Here is a 15871-nt window from a genome sequence, read left to right on the forward strand (position 1 = left end):
TATGTAAACAAATTTATACATTCGCATCTTGGTAATTGGTCCCCCCTTAGGGCATATTAGTGTTGTTTTTTGTTTACCGGAAATTCCGACGGTTAAACGAGGTCCGAATTGCATGAAATTTTAAAATGATAATTAAATATATATATTGATCACATCGGATGGTGTCGATCGATTCCGAGAAGTTTTCTTCATATAGTCGCTTCATAATGTGATAGTTTTATTATAAACCTAATATAAGGTTATAATACATTAGTGGACACTTCGGCGATCGACAACTCAAATTCAAAATATAGTCGATCGACACCAGTAGATGTGATCGGTATATATATTTAGGGAACCCGTAAAAATTTCATTCGTTTTGGACATGGTTTGATCGTTCGTACCTACGGTTAACAAAAAAATGCGTTTTAACCTATTAAAATCCTTATTGACCGGGGCTTTCCCAAATTGGTTTCCTTGGTGCGACCACACACAATCGGTGACAAAAATTATGTGATTTCATATATGCAAACGGCTTTTAGCATTCGCGTATTTGTAATAGGTCCTCCCTTAGGGTATAATAGTGGTGTTTTCGATTTACCAAATATTATGACGGTCAAACAAAGTCCGAATTGGATGAAATTTTTACAGGGTCACTAAATATATATACCAATCACATCAGCTCGTGTCGATCGATCCCGACAAGTTTCTTTCATATAGTCGCTTCATAATGTGATAGTTTTATTATAAACCTAATATATGGTTATAATACATTAGTGGACACTTCGGCGATCGACAACTCAAATTCCAAATATGGTCGATCGACACCAGTAGATGTGATCGGTATATATATTTAGGGAACCCGTAAAAATTTCATCCGTTTTGGACATTGTTTAACCGTCCGTACTTACGATCAACAAAGAAAAAGGCGTTTTGACATATTAAAATCCTCATTGACTGGGGCTTTGCCAAATTGGTTTCCTTGGTGCGACCACACACAATCGGTGACAAAAATTAGGTGATTTCAGATATGCAAACGACTTTTGGTGTTCGCATTTTGGTAATGGGTCTTCCCTTATGACATATTAGTGTTGTTTTCGGTTTACCGGAAATTCTGACAGTCAAACGAGTTCCGAATTGGATGAAATTTTTACAGGGTCACTAAATATATATACTGACCATATCTACTGGTGTCGATTGATCCCAAGAAGTTTCCTTAATATAGTTGCTTCATAATGTAATAGTTTTATTCTAAACCTAATAAAATATGTATGTATAATATTTTATTATTTGGCGGGCTTTTACGGGCCGGGCCTTACGGGCTTTTGGCGGGCCGGGTCTCACGGGCCTTGCGGGCTTTTGGCGGGCCGGGCCCACGGGCCGGGCTGGGTTTCACACCTCTAATTTAAGCCCGGCCCTCTACCCACGGAAGCGGGCTTTCTCGCGGGCCGGGCCGGGTAAAAGCCCGTCGGGCTTGCGGGCTTTTCGGGTCCGCGGGCTAAATGATGAGGCCTACAGGTAGTTGTAGAGATTTGTGAAGAACACCCCTAGAGTAGTATTGCTTAATTTCCACAATATGAACCCTTATTTTGATACGAACCCAGATTCCAACATGAACTGAGATTTCACCATGAACTCATATTCCAACTTGAATCAAGATTTTCATTCTCAAAAAAATCAAAAAAATTGACCAAGATCCAACAATAGCCCAAACTTTATACCGATCCATTAGCAAATCAAACAAATAATTTAAAAATATAGTGATTCATTTTTAGAACAATAACACTGAAAACAACCGGGATGATTGATCTATCCCTTTGGGTCTGAACTAGAATTTGAGCACAGCCAAAAACTCCACCTTATAAGAAGCAAAACCAGATTGACCCGTACAAAAAGAAATGAGAAATGAAGAAAAAAAAAACATTCCTACAAATTTTCTTTTTCTAGTGAGTATAGCTTCCTGAATTCTAGTATTGAGAAGTCTCTAGTTCTCTTTTTGCTTTTTGCATAATTAATTGGATTTTGTTTTAAGGAATAATCGCATTAACAGAGTTAATATGATTATGAACTGACTTGGCATGAAATGACACATGTCAAAAACTGATAAGGAAACAGGGAAGGGGACATGAATTTGGAGATAGAAGATTTTCTGCCGGTGCGTGCGTGAATAAGGGCGGGTGTGTGTTGTGCTAGGATCTAATTAACCACACTTAAATTAAGTTATCATTTACTGACACTTAAATTAAGTTATCTGTTGCAACTTAATTAAGCGAAAACTGAAGGATCCAAAACGAAATCCATGAGCGACGATTCAAACAGACGATCATCCCATTGTTCTGGATAAGATTGCTTCTCAATTTCATAATCCCTTTAAAAATTAAAAAGACTCCAAGAATCAGGAAGGATTCTCTTCAAGACAAAACACTACTTTATTTGGATTTTGGAATTATGATCAGACTGAATTTCAGAGTTTCCTTAAATGGATATAAGCATTCAGTTAGGATAAAATGAACCAAGAACAGACAGGAACAAAAGACGATGAAGAACAACTTATTCAAACAAGAAATTAGAACAGGAAAATTCTATTACAATTCATAGATACAAAAATAAGCATCAAAGCAACCGCTAACAAATTCATCGGCAGCCCCAACAAATCCATCTTCTTCCTTTTTCTTTTTTACCTGTACATGCTACAAAACACAAAATTTCCAAGTTCTTTTGTTGGGTTTCTTACTTTGTTCTTCCTTGATCACAGTTTGGTTCAAATCAACCATTTGCAAAATGAACCACAATTACAAAATGAAACCTGCAAATATATCCACAGCAAAAGTCAGAAGAATCAAAGATCGCCGCATTAGCCAAAAAAATGGATCCACAAACACACCAACTCCAGTCAGGTCTCAGCCCTCACTCACTAGCTCCGAAACCCAGTCTACATAAGGACCCGAAACCCCCGCCGGGTCAACACGACCCATCGAGTTCTCCTTACTCAGCTTCGCATACATTCTCGCCCTCAGGTCCCTTCCTGACTCCACCCTCTCCATTTCCGGCTCCTCCGCCAGCGAGTGCTCCCACAGATCAAACGGGCCGGGCCCCCGGGTCGGAGTGGAGGGCAGGCTGAAGAAATCGGGTCGGATCAGAGGTCCGCGGGGAGATCCGACCCAGGATGGCGGGCTCATTTGCATCTTGGCCAGCTTAAACCCCCGCATGGACGCCACGAGTTCATTCACAGAGCTGAGGCGGAGTTGCGGGCTGTCCGGCGACATTGGCGGAGATATCGGAGGCGACGTGGCCGAATCGAAGAAGCCCTGATGGCCGTGAGTCCTGGGGCTGTGACCGGGCAGGACCCGAAGCTGTTCGGGCGTGTGGGCGAAGAAGCAGACCCGGCGGTGACAGCCCAGCCCGTCCTTGCATGGCTGAGTCCGATACCTCGCCGGATGTAGCCAGCACTCGAAAACGCCGTGAGCGAACTCGCACGAGTCGCCTTTAGCGCAACTGCCCTTGCGGAAGTCGGGGCAGGCCGAACCCGAGTAGTGGTACTTCCTCGGGTCGCGGCGGCGGGCCTTCTCGCCCGGATGAGCATACGGGCACTCGGTCCAGTCATGTGACCTGCCACGTGCGCAGCGCCTAACCTTGAACTCGAACATGCGGAACTGGTCGCAGGAGACGAGAGAAGGCATGTCCGGGTCGTCGCTCAGTGAGTCGGAAGCGTTCGACGGCAGGTAGCGGTGGAGGGCCGAGAGAGAGTCGAGGAAGCCGGCATTGGCAGAAGGGCTGCAAACGGAGAAAGGAGAGCCGAGGGTGTTGGGGTCGTCGAATGGATCCCATGGAGCGACCTTGAGGGTGGGAGCGAGTCGGGTCCGTTCTCCGAGCATCATTTTTTTTTTTGGAGGTATAGGAGAGGAGAGAGAGAGTTGAAGTGCGAGAAAGGATTGAAGGCGAGGTTGTGATATATAAACTGGTTTGGAAGAGAGACAGAGAGAGAAAGAGAGAGTACTCGCCAGGTAGGCCACATAGTGACATGGTGGTGGGTTGGAATTTGACTGTGGTGGAGTTAATATTACGGTAACTGCGATTAATTAACTCTTGATAAATATCTTTTTTTTGGAAATGACTCTTGATAAATATCTAAGTCTACCAACAAGTGGAAGAAGCTGAAGAAGATGAGATCAGACGAAAAGAAAAGCTTTTTCCGGTGTTAAGGACACGTCCAAAGAGTTTAGAACATTGTTTTGGGCAGGATGCTGTAACTGTGACACCAAAGGGGGAGGCAATAGGCTAAATTGGTTCCTACTCTGCCTTCAAATATAGCAAAATCAGCTGTTGCTTGGAAGCAACTAACCAGCTGCTATTTGTAGATGTAATCCGCTAGAATGCAAGAGTCATGATATTTTTTTGAAAGATTCCAAATATAAATGGTTTTGAGAAAAGATCAATAAAAATAGGACCGTATTGGGGACTCATGTCACTATTCAGCAGATTGTTATGTTTTTTGGTTCATAATTTTATAGGAAAGCTAGAGTTTGAGTGGGGGAGGGGATAAACTCGGTGATCAACAAGAGGAATATAATATAAAGCAATGGGAATTGAGAGACCATAAAAGACTAGAACTAGTTGGATTACGACATATTTTAACATTGATGCTAAACATCTTAAGATATGAAAGGAATGTGGGTGGCAATGGTTTTAAGAACTTACGGGCACCTGAATCAATATTGTTAGGGACTCGGGGCAGATTGGGTTTAACAGGTTGGGTTGAAACTTGATGAAATTGAATAAGGAGAACGAGCCTGACAAGTCGGCAAAATCCGATATGTAGGACCCGGATCCATAATCACAGTGGGGAATGGTAAAATGGTACGTGTGATCTCAAAAACCAACAACGTATCTGTACGGACAGCACATGTAGACTCCTCTTGCGATGCGTACACGTAGATTGCTGGCTAGCCATCAAGGTGGCGCTACCGCACAGTCCGAGTGAAGTCCGTGTAGGGCTACAAAGGAACATAGCTGAAAAAATATGGATACACTCGTCAGAGTCTCAACTAATCTCACAAATAGCAATGAAGATGTGTTGTAATGACTACCTCATTGTAAATTAGAGTTTCTAAATAATTAGTCCTAGGACTGGACCCTATGATACTGAAAAAATCGAAACCGGCTATAATCAAACCGCGTTGAAAATGAGAAACGGGAACTGGACGGAACCATTGCTTCGTTGTTGGAACCGAACTAAACCGAGCAGTTAATGTCGGTTATCGATTATATGCTTTCTGAAAACTGATGGAAACCGAACCAAACCGAGAATTGGAAGCTAAGGTTATAGTTTGTATTTGGTGAACATGTATAATCGGGTGCTTATGCAAAGAATATATTTAATAATAAATATATACATACAGAGATATGTGATTTTAATTTTTCTATGTGTATAATCATGCATGCATAGATATAATGTAATGTTTGGAGGTTTTGTCAACTATCCATCATATTAAGACAAGTCTGGACGTCTAATGATTAGGCTCAATATGTTTAATGTGTTTTTTGGTTAACTTGTGTTTCAACGAAGTATAATAATTTTATTTAGTTAATATTTGAGTTCTGAATTATTCATTTGGTGAATGTAACTCAATTGAAGTATTGAACTTGTAGCTTACTCCTTCACTTTTAATCTTTTTATTTTCATTAGTCAAGAACAAAATGTCAATAAAGATATTAAGTATTGTAACTGAAATGAAACCGAAACCGAGCCGAATTATAGGTTAACTGCGGTTGCAGTTTTTATATATATATTTCGGTTTTGGTTTTGAAAAATATGAAACCGAGAGTTTGGTGTCGAATTTCGGTTAGTGGTCATAAACCGAACAGTTGACACCGAGTCCAGCACTAATTAGTTTGATCACTCCGGTGTTTTGGATTTTTTGGTATTCTCTCTTTTCTCCTTTGTAAGTGAAAACATGTGTGTTCAAGTTGTAATAGATCAGTGTAACATTTGACGTGAAAGTCTAATAAAATTAATGAAAAAATTGGTGATGTTATTAAAACACCCTTTTTTGTTATTAACACACTTTTTATACATGAAATAGTCACAGCATGACATTATCTTTTTTAAAAATCATGTGAAGATTGGTGTATTAATAGTAAAAAGGGGTGTGTTAATATTATCACACAAAAAACCTAAAATGTGTTTTAGTTAATAGAGATACCTAAACCATGGGAGCTATTGTATACGTAGCATTTGCGACCACAATATTTGTTTTGAATAAAAGCAACATAGAAATAGCAGGGTGTATAATATTGTGAGAAGCACTACACATTGCCCATTGATTAGTTATAATCAAAACCGGGATCAAATCGCACCCATTCTTTGTTTAATTTAACATTTAGAAAAGGCCATGCTTTTGGAACTATTGAGTGATGTTTACTTGCATAGGTGGATGATCATTTCCTTAATCTCATCCATTTCCCTTTGGTGCAAATTGCAACTAAGATAGTAGGTTACTAGATAATTGTGATTTAAGTGGGGTTTATAAAAGACAAATCTCATCGGGCCGTGTTTTAGGGCCTCGTGTTTAGTCCATGTCACTGTTGTATGTAGCATAATCTTATATAATAGCTCCAAAGATAAAGCAAAGGATTAGTGTACAAGTTTTGTTAATAATATTTAGTCGTCAAAAGCCTCCTGTTAAAAAAGCCTCTTGTTATTAAACTTGAATTACGTACGACTTGTTAAAGTTTGCAAAGAAATCAAAGCTACCCCACATGAGATAATTCAGATTGCAGGGTCATGACTCATGAGTCGGTCCTCAAGATTAAGCAGTGCAGCAACCGCATGTTAGTCTATACTCTATAACTATAATCGTGTCATGTCCCTTGCGTGAGTTCTAAGTTGATCTTTTGTTAAATATCTTATCTGAGGATAGATGTTGATGATTTGCTTTAGGCTTATTGAATCTTAGGGCTGGTGGAGGGGTTTTGGTTTCTGATGCTAGGCCTCATCAATTAGTTTGCGGATCCGCAAAGCCCGTTAAGCTCCGCAAGTTCGACAGGCTTTTACCCGGTCCGGTTTGCGAGAAAGCCCGCCAAAACTCTTTTCCGTAGTACAGGGCCGGGCTTAAATTAGAGGTGTGAAACTCGGCTCGGCCCGTGGCACCGTCCCGTAAAAGTCCGTCAAATAATAAAATATTATACATACATATTTTATTAAGTTTAGAATAAAACTATCGCATTATGAAGCAACTATATGAAAGAAACTTCTCAGGATCGATCGACACCAGTCGATATGATCAGTATATATATTTAATGACACAGTACAAATTTCATCCAATTCGGACCTCGTTTAACTGCCGGAATATCCAGTAAACCGAAAACAACACTAATATGTCATAAGGGAAGACCCATTACCAAAATGCCAACACCGAAAATCGTTTGCATATCTGAAATCACCTAATTTTTGTCACTGATTGTGTGTGGTCGCACAAAAAAAACTCATTTGGCAAAGCCCAAGTCAATTAGGATTTTAATATGTCAAAACGCCTTTTTTTTTGTTGACGGTAGGTACGGACGGTCAAACAATATCCAAAATGGACGAAATTTTTACAGGTTCCCTAAATATATATACTGATCACATATGCTGGTGTCGATCGACCATATTTCGAACTTAAGTTATTGATCGCCGAAGCGTCCACTAATGTACCATAACCTTTGTATTATGTTTATAATAAAAATATCACATTATAAAGCAACTATATGAAATAAACTTATCAGGATCGATCGAAATCAACCGATGTGATTGACTGATTGGTATATATATTTAGTGACCCTGTAAAATTTTTATCCAATTTGGACTTCATTTAACCGTCGAAATTTTAAGTAAATCGAAAACACCACTAATATGTCCTAAAGGAGGACCTATTACAAATATGCGAATGCCGAAAGTCATTTGCATATAAGAAATCACCTAATTTTTGTTACCTATCGTGCGCAGTTGAATTAAATAAATATATTTGGAAAAACCTCGGTCAATGGGTTTCAATATGTTAAAACGCCTATTTTTTTAGTTGACCGTTGGTACGAACGGTCAAACCATGTCCAAAACGGACAAATTTTTTATGGATTCCCTAAATATATATACCGATCACATCTACTAGAGTCGATCGACCAAATTTCGAACTGGAGTTGTCGATCGCCGAAGTGTCCACTAATGTATTATAACTTTTTATATTAGGTTTATAATAAATCTATCCCATTATGAAGCAACTATATGAAGAAAATTTTTCGAAATCGATCAACACCATCATATGTGATCAGTATATATATTCAGTGATCATTTTAAAATTTAATCCAATTCGGACATCGTTTAACCGTTATAATTTTCGGTAAATCGAAAACACCACTAATATGCCCTAATGGAGGACCTATTATAAATATGCGAACGCCGGAAGCCGTTTACATATATGAAAATTACATAATTTTTGTTACCTATCGTGGTTGGTTGCACTAAATAAATCTATTTGGCAAAGCCTCGGTCAATGAGGTTTCAATATGTTAAAACACATCTTTTTTAATTGACCGTTGGTATGAACGGTTAAATCATGTCCAAAACGGACGAAATGTTTAGGGATTCCCTAAATATATATACCGATCACATCTACTGGTGTCGATCGACCATATTTTGAATTAAAGTTGTCGATTGCCGAAGTGTCCACTAATGTATTATAATATTTATATTAGGTTTATAATAAATCTATCACATTATGAAGCGACTATATGAAGGAAACTTCTCGGAATCGATCAACACCATCCGATGTGATCAGTATATATATTTAGTATTTATTTTAAAATTTCATCCAATTCAGACCTCGTTTAACCGTCAGAATATTTGGTCAATCGAAAACACCACTAAGAGGACTTATTACAAATATGCCATAAGGGAGTACCTATTACAAATATGCCATAAGGGAGTACCTATTACAAATATGCTAACGCCGAAAGGTGTTTACATATCTGAAATCACCTAATTTTTTTTACCTATCGTGCGTGGTCGCACTGAAGAAATCTATTTGGTAAAGCATTGGTCAATGAGGTTTCAATATGTCAAATCGCCTCTTTGTTAGTTGACCGTTGGTACGAACGGTTAAATAATGTCCAAAACGGATGGAATTTTTACGGGTTCCCTAAATATATATATCGATCACATCTACTGGTTTCGATCGACTATATTTTGAATTGGAGTTGTCGATCGCCGAATTGTCAACTAATGCATTATAACTTTTATATTAGGTTTATAATAAAACTATCACATTATGAGGCGACTATATGAAGCAAACTTCTCGGAATCAATCGATACCATCCGATGTGATCAATATATATATTTAATGATCATTTTAAAATTTCATCCAATTCGAACTTCGTTTCACCGTCGGAATTTCCGATAAACAAAAAACAACACTAATATGCCATAAGGGGAGATCCATTATCAAGATGCGAATGCGGAAAACTGTTTACATATTTTAAATCATCTAATTTTTGTCACCGATCATGCGTGGTCGTAACGAGAAAACCCATTTGGCAAAGCCCGGTCAATGATGATTTATTATGTGAAAACGCTTCTTTTTTTGGTTGACCTAAAATTCTGACGGTTAAACGAGGTATGAATTGGATGAAATTTTTACAGGGTCCCTAAATATATATATCGATCACAACTATTGGTGTCGATCGACAATATTTTCAAAACTAGAATTTATTTGTGACTTTTTTTAGAATGTTTTCTAATAATTATTTTATTGTTTCAAACCCTTAAATTAGAGTATTATATTTTTTTTCTGATATAAGCCCGCAAGGCCCGTTTTAGGTTGGTGGGTTTGGATCTTCGTATTCGTGAAAATACTCGGCCCGTTGACGAGCCCTATCTGATGCAATGAAGCAACTATGCAGGTTGTTAACGTTGTGGGGTGAGTGATGCGCTCATATTATCTTATATTTTTATGCATCAAATTCTTAGTTATCTGATTTATGTTTTTTTAGTGTGTTTATAGGTTTGTGTCAAAGAGAAGAAAATAAGCTAAAATGAGCTAATACATATTAAATAACAATTATAAACTTCATTGTCAGTATCTTCCAGTGAAGAAGATCCAACTTTGCCGAGCTATTGTAGGCGTTGCAGATCGAATTAGACCATAAGCCATATATCATTAGAAAGACACAAAAGTCTATTTTATATAGGATTTTATGGATCTTTATTTGGATACTTTTAGAGGAAGTTATGAGGTCAAAACTGAAATATACTCAAGTTTGTTAATTTTCATGGAGAAGTCAAGTTGCGTTGCTAAGTGCTTTCAATTTCAATGCATCAAAGTCAATGATTCAGATGAGGATCTAAAGAGTACAAGATTCCTACTTTTACAAATTAAATGTAAAAGTTTCCCATTCCATATCAAGATAAGAGTCTGAAACCAAGTCTTACAAGGAAATTGAAGTCAAAGATGAGCAAGAATATTTACTATATAAGAGAGTACAAATTTCATATGAGAAGAAGTCTCCGGAGCACAATGTAGATGGCAAGGGAACATAGACCATTCATCCATCTTTACTATTTCATTCTTTTATGATTTTCTTAGTTGTAGTTTGTTAAACATTTTTCTAGGGTTAGGATGATGCTCTATATTGATTGTTTTTGTGATCATAAATTAGATTAATTAAGTTAGAATTTAGATCTATTTTAGATCTCTAGTTAGAACGACCTCGTATTTATGCACTATATTAACAACAATTCGTATGCTTGCGAGTTTTAATTAAAATTTCGCAACAATAAAGGTGAGTCTAATTCACTTAATTAATTATTTGTGAGTGTTATCTTATGGGTGTGGCTATTGCCACTCCACAATATTCTTTGTTCACCCTACAATCATATTTTAATTTAAATATTTTCATTTTTACCCTTGAATATTTTTTATTATACTTTGATATATTAATAACGTGCTAAATTAATAATTTTTGCAAGTCGTGAGCTATTAGGCAAGTAGGCTTTGATTATACAAGTAGAATGGTTGAATTCTTTCTTAGTGGGATGGAGTATCTCTTTTATAGGCCGTTAAGAAAGTCCATCTCCTCTACATTTTCTTCAATGTAGGACAAACTTCCTTATTCTAGTCTTCAAGGATTGTTGTGAAATTATCTTAGTGAGGCCAGAAATGTGACTTTCATGTAATGTCTTCGCGATTTCCGATCATCATTCAATAACTTGTATAATGAGGAACGCTATACATGTCATGGTTGTGACTTATAGAGAATTATACTTACGCTTGGTGGCATGGTATACAAGCATGCTAGTGGTGCGGTGGCGGTATACCAATACGGGTATGCGTGAATTTTTTCGTTTTGCATCCATTAATAACGAAAATTCCTTTATGCGAGTTGAAGAAATGCACACAACAATTGGGCTATTCGGCTGGGTTCAACTTTTGGGAACAGAAATTGGGCTAGCCCTCCTTGGGGTATCTCCATCGAGAAGAAGCCCAAATGGTCTCATACCTTGAACTCGGAAACAACTTCACGCAGAATATTCACCGGGAAAAGTTAAATTCAGAGCTCTCTTTTCTGACTCGTTGTTGAGACAAAATTCAGAGTTGGATACGCGTTCCTTATAAATACTAGGTAGCGATACCGCCCAGTCTCACCTAATTCCCAAGAATCCTATAACATCATCTGTCTTACAATCTAAGTCTACAAAGCAAGGAATCATAAACTAAACTTGTAGAGCGTCCATTCCAATTCAAGCATTACCTAATTCCCCAATCTGCAAAACAAAGCAAAACCCAAACACAAAGCTTGGAGCTTTGTCAGTTTGTCATTCCCACTTGCCCAGAAACAAGGAACACAAACATTCTGTGATCAATACTGGCGTAGGTTGTCAATTGCTTTTAAGGATTAACAAGAGTTTGAGAGTGGGTGGATTGGTTAGTTGGGTGGCCCCGTCCTTTTCGTGTACTTCACTTGTTAAAAAATTTCAGTTGGGGTTTTAAGTGGTACAAGTGATAGATGGTCGTGTTTATAAATGAGGAGGGTCTTAGCTTTGTGCTGCAATCGTCTTAAGCATAAGCAAAACCAAACCCAGAAGGAGAACAATCCTCAGGTACTTTACTTATTCGCTTCTCTTTTTCTATGTTATTGAGCATAATGTAGTCTCTATGATTAACATTCTCATTTTGTTTTTGTGGGTTTTGGGGTTGGGTTAGAGATCAGAAGAAGCCATGGAGAACTTGAAGATTGAAAATGCCGCCGACGATTCAAAGGTTGGTTCTTTTTTTTGGAACTGAATTTAATTTTGTTTGGATGTGTGTTAATTTTGGTTTTGCTTACTGGTGTTTTAAAGAGCTTGAAATGATAATCAGGGGTTTTATGAAACCAAAAACCTAAACTTGTGCTTTTGCATGCAGAATGTGAACCGAGATATGGTAAATTCTAGTAGTCAAGGTACAAATATCATAGTGAACCATGATTTCTGTGGAGGGTTGCAATCCTGGCACCCCAATTGCTGTGAGGGCTATGTAGTTTCAGCTGATTCTGTCCACCAACAAGCAAATTCGGGTGGAAACTACGCGGTTGTTACCAATCGGAAAGAATGCTGGCAGGGATTGGAGCAGAATATCACTGGGAGAGTGTCCCCTGGTTCGACTTACTTGGTTTCGGCTTCTGTTGGGGTCTCGGGACCTCTCCAGGGATGTGTTGATGTTCTGGCAACAGTGAAAATGGAATGCAAAGGTTCTGAAACTAAGTATTCTCTGGTGGGGAGGTAAAGGTGTTTTTGTTCTTTTAGTTGGATTTTGTGTTCTTTATGAGAGAGTGAACTAGTTTTTAACAGTTGTAATTACCTGCAGAAGTTCTGTATCAACTGGGAAATGGGAAAAGTTGGAAGGCAAATTTACACTGTCAACAATGCCTGACAAGGCTGTGTTTTACTTGGAAGGGCCTTCTCCTGAAATTGACTTGCTTATACAATCTGTAGTGATATCTTGTTCTAGTCCAAAGGAACGGCGGGTACTACTTCAACTCCCAATCTTTTTTCCTTGGAATGACTTTGGTCTATTGTAGCATGATAAAAGAGTAGTGTAGCTATAAGCAAGAATCTGCAGCTAGAGTTATGTAGTTTTATTGATAAGCAATTTAATTTCTTCTTTGCCTCTCCTTATATCTAATGTCTACTAGTTAATGATTGATTTTGGAATGTTTATTTTCCTATCTAATTTCTTCCCATAATCAGCAGGGAAATGTTAGTCCTGGAGATGAAGATGTAGTCCTAAACCCAAACTTTGAGGATGGCTTGAGTAATTGGACCGGAAGAAGCTGCAAAGTTGTTTTACATGACTCGATGGGAGATGGAAAAATCGTCCCTCAGTCTGGAAAAGTTTTTGCTGCTGCAACAGAACGCACACAGAATTGGAATGGCATTCAGCAGGATATTACTGGGAGAGTGCAGCGCAAGCTAGCTTACGAGGCTACCGCTGTTGTCCGCATATTTGGTAACAATGTGACTAGTTCTGTTGTGCGTGCTACCTTATGGGTGCAGTCACCGAATGGTCGTGAACAGTATATTGGCATTTCTAAGTAATTGACTCTCTCTGATCAAATTCTTATATACTTGCTTTTCAGTAATCATAGAATTGTGCTGTTAGTACTATCTCAAATTACAGTACACATCCCTTCCCTTAATAGAAGTTGGTTTGCTCTAAAGTATACAGGCAACAGACAAGGATTGGGCACAGTTGAAGGGGAAATTTCTCTTAAACGGATCCCCATCCAAAGTAGTCATATATTTAGAAGGTCCACCAGCAGGAACCGATATTCTTGTCAACAGTATCGTTGTCAAGCACGCAGAGAAAGCCCCTCCTTCCTCTCCACCAGATATCGAGGTTAGTAGGATAACTAAATTTTATGTGAATGTTTCTTGGAGCTGAGTAAGTAGTACGTAAACGTGAAATATATGTTTCTGCTTTTGTAGAATCCTGGTTTTGGAGTAAATATAATTGATAACAGCAATCTAAGTAATGGCACCAATGGGTGGTTTCCTCTTGGTAATTGCACTTTGAGTGTGGGAACTGGTTCACCACATATACTTCCTCCAATGGCGAGAGACAGCCTTGGTGCACATGAACCTTTAAGTGGTCGCTACATACTTGTAACCAAGCGCACGCAGACTTGGATGGGTCCTGCTCAGATGATTGGTGACAAATTGAAACTCTTTTTGACATATCAAGTATCTGCTTGGGTTCGGATTGGTGCTGGAGCAACTGGTCCACAAAATGTAAACATTGCACTTGGTGTGGACAATCAGTGGGTGAATGGAGGCCAAGCTGAGGTGGGTGACAACAGATGGCATGAAATTGGTGGTTCCTTTAGAATTGAGAAACAGCCGGCCAAAGTGATGGTGTATATCCAAGGTCCTGCTCCAGGTGTAGACTTGATGGTTGCTGGAGTGCAGATATTTGCTGTTGACAGACATGCAAGATTTAGACACTTGAAGAAGCAGACTGAGATGGTAAACATTATATGATTTGCATCAGCAAACTTGTCTTGCTAAATATAGACGATTTTTGGATATTCGTGAGTTAGTTCTTATATATTAATTGTTTGTTTCAATGCAGATCCGTAAGCGCGATGTTGTCTTAAAATTTTCAGGATTAGACTTGAGCAGTGGATATGGCTTCGTAAAAATTAAACAATCACAAAACAGTTTTCCATTTGGGACGTGCATAAGCAGGACGAATATTGACAATGAAGATTTTGTTGATTTCTTCGTGAAAAACTTCAACTGGTCTGTATTTGGAAATGAACTGAAATGGTATTGGACTGAACCTCAAAAGGGAAATTTCAATTATAAAGATGCTGATGAGATGGTGGATTTGTGCATGAGTCACAACATTGATTTGCGTGGCCATTGTATCTATTGGGAAGTGGTGGACACAGTCCAGCAATGGATCCGTTCGTTGAGCCAAAATGACTTGTCAACTGCTGTCCAAAGTCGAGTAACAGACCTTCTCACCCGATACAAAGGGAAGTTCAGGCACTATGATGTCAATAATGAAATGCTGCATGGTTCATTTTATCAGGACAAATTGGGTAAAAATATCAGAGCCAACATGTTCAAGACGGCAAACCAACTGGATCCATCTGCACTCCTATTTGTGAATGATTATCACGTCGAGGATGGTTGTGATACCAGATCATCACCAGAAAAGTACATTGAACAGATCCTTGATTTGCAACTACAAGGTGCTCCAGTTGGTGGGATTGGAATTCAAGGACATATTGATAGTCCAGTAGGTCCAATTGTTTGTTCTGCTCTTGATAAATTGGGCATCCTTGGCCTTCCGATCTGGTTCACAGAACTTGACGTCTCATCCAGCAACGAATGTGTTCGTGCAGATGACTTGGAGGTAATGCTTAGAGAAGCATTTGCCAATCCCTCAGTAGAAGGCGTAGTCATGTGGGGTTTCTGGGAGCTGTTCATGAGCCGTGAAAATTCGCATCTAGTGAATGCCGAAGGGGACATCAACGAAGCTGGAAAGCGTTACTTGCAACTCAAGCAAGAGTGGCTCTCCCATGCTCATGGACACATTGACGAACAGGGACAGTTCAGGTTTAGAGGCTTCCATGGAACATACACTATAGAGATCGTTACCGCGTCTAAGAAAGTTCAAAAGACATTTGTGGTCGACAAGGGCGATGACTCCCCATTTGAGGTCTCCATTGCTCTATAACTCTGCTGCTTCAATCTCTTCCATTCTTTTCAAGCAAGGGTTGCATCAATACACTACCTCATTCACTTGTATGTATATTTCCGATCACTGAAATAATACCATATCTTTTGAATTACTATGGGCCAAGCCCACCAAGG

General features: G+C 38.8%; 2 protein-coding genes across 4 annotated transcripts; one reads left to right on the plus strand and one right to left on the minus strand.

Annotated features, from left to right (window-relative positions):
* Window positions 1-2517: 2517 nt before the first annotated feature.
* Window positions 2518-3919, minus strand: LOC126782054 (zinc finger CCCH domain-containing protein 20-like). 2 transcript variants are annotated; one of them, XM_050507207.1, is made up of 2 exons: window positions 2895-3919; window positions 2518-2785 (listed from the first exon to the last, which is right to left on the minus strand). In XM_050507207.1, the coding sequence occupies exons 1-2, from the start codon at window positions 3855-3857 to the stop codon at window positions 2741-2743; spliced, it is 1008 nt and encodes a 335-aa protein (XP_050363164.1). In that variant the 5' UTR covers window positions 3858-3919; the 3' UTR covers window positions 2518-2740. The 2 variants fall into 2 exon arrangements, with proteins under 2 accessions (XP_050363164.1, XP_050363165.1); XM_050507208.1 differs by having other exon boundaries at window positions 2864-3918.
* Window positions 3920-11867: 7948 nt separating this feature from the next.
* Window positions 11868-15871, plus strand: LOC126782187 (endo-1,4-beta-xylanase 1-like). 2 transcript variants are annotated; one of them, XM_050507384.1, is made up of 8 exons: window positions 11868-12109; window positions 12213-12269; window positions 12414-12769; window positions 12855-13014; window positions 13238-13581; window positions 13709-13886; window positions 13976-14512; window positions 14619-15871. In XM_050507384.1, the coding sequence occupies exons 1-8, from the start codon at window positions 12032-12034 to the stop codon at window positions 15732-15734; spliced, it is 2826 nt and encodes a 941-aa protein (XP_050363341.1). In that variant the 5' UTR covers window positions 11868-12031; the 3' UTR covers window positions 15735-15871. The 2 variants fall into 2 exon arrangements, with proteins under 2 accessions (XP_050363341.1, XP_050363342.1); XM_050507385.1 differs by having other exon boundaries at window positions 13241-13581.

This window comes from Argentina anserina, chromosome 2 (assembly GCF_933775445.1).
Source record: "Argentina anserina chromosome 2, drPotAnse1.1, whole genome shotgun sequence".
NCBI classification, from domain to species: domain Eukaryota; kingdom Viridiplantae; phylum Streptophyta; class Magnoliopsida; order Rosales; family Rosaceae; genus Argentina; species Argentina anserina.

Bases quoted from the DNA above. Each gene is read 5' to 3' on its own strand.
- LOC126782187 (XM_050507384.1), top strand. From the start codon at position 12,032: ATGAGGAGGGTCTTAGCTTTGTGCTGCAATCGTCTTAAGCATAAGCAA. The intron at 13,015-13,237 runs GTACTACTTCAA...TCCCATAATCAG, and splicing joins CTAGTCCAAAGGAACGGCGG to CAGGGAAATGTTAGTCCTGG. The intron at 13,582-13,708 runs GTAATTGACTCT...TTTGCTCTAAAG, and splicing joins CAGTATATTGGCATTTCTAA to TATACAGGCAACAGACAAGG.
- LOC126782054 (XM_050507207.1), bottom strand. From the start codon at position 3,857: ATGATGCTCGGAGAACGGACCCGACTCGCTCCCACCCTCAAGGTCGCT. The intron at 2,786-2,894 runs GTGAGTGAGGGC...ATATATTTGCAG, and splicing joins TAGACTGGGTTTCGGAGCTA to GTTTCATTTTGTAATTGTGG.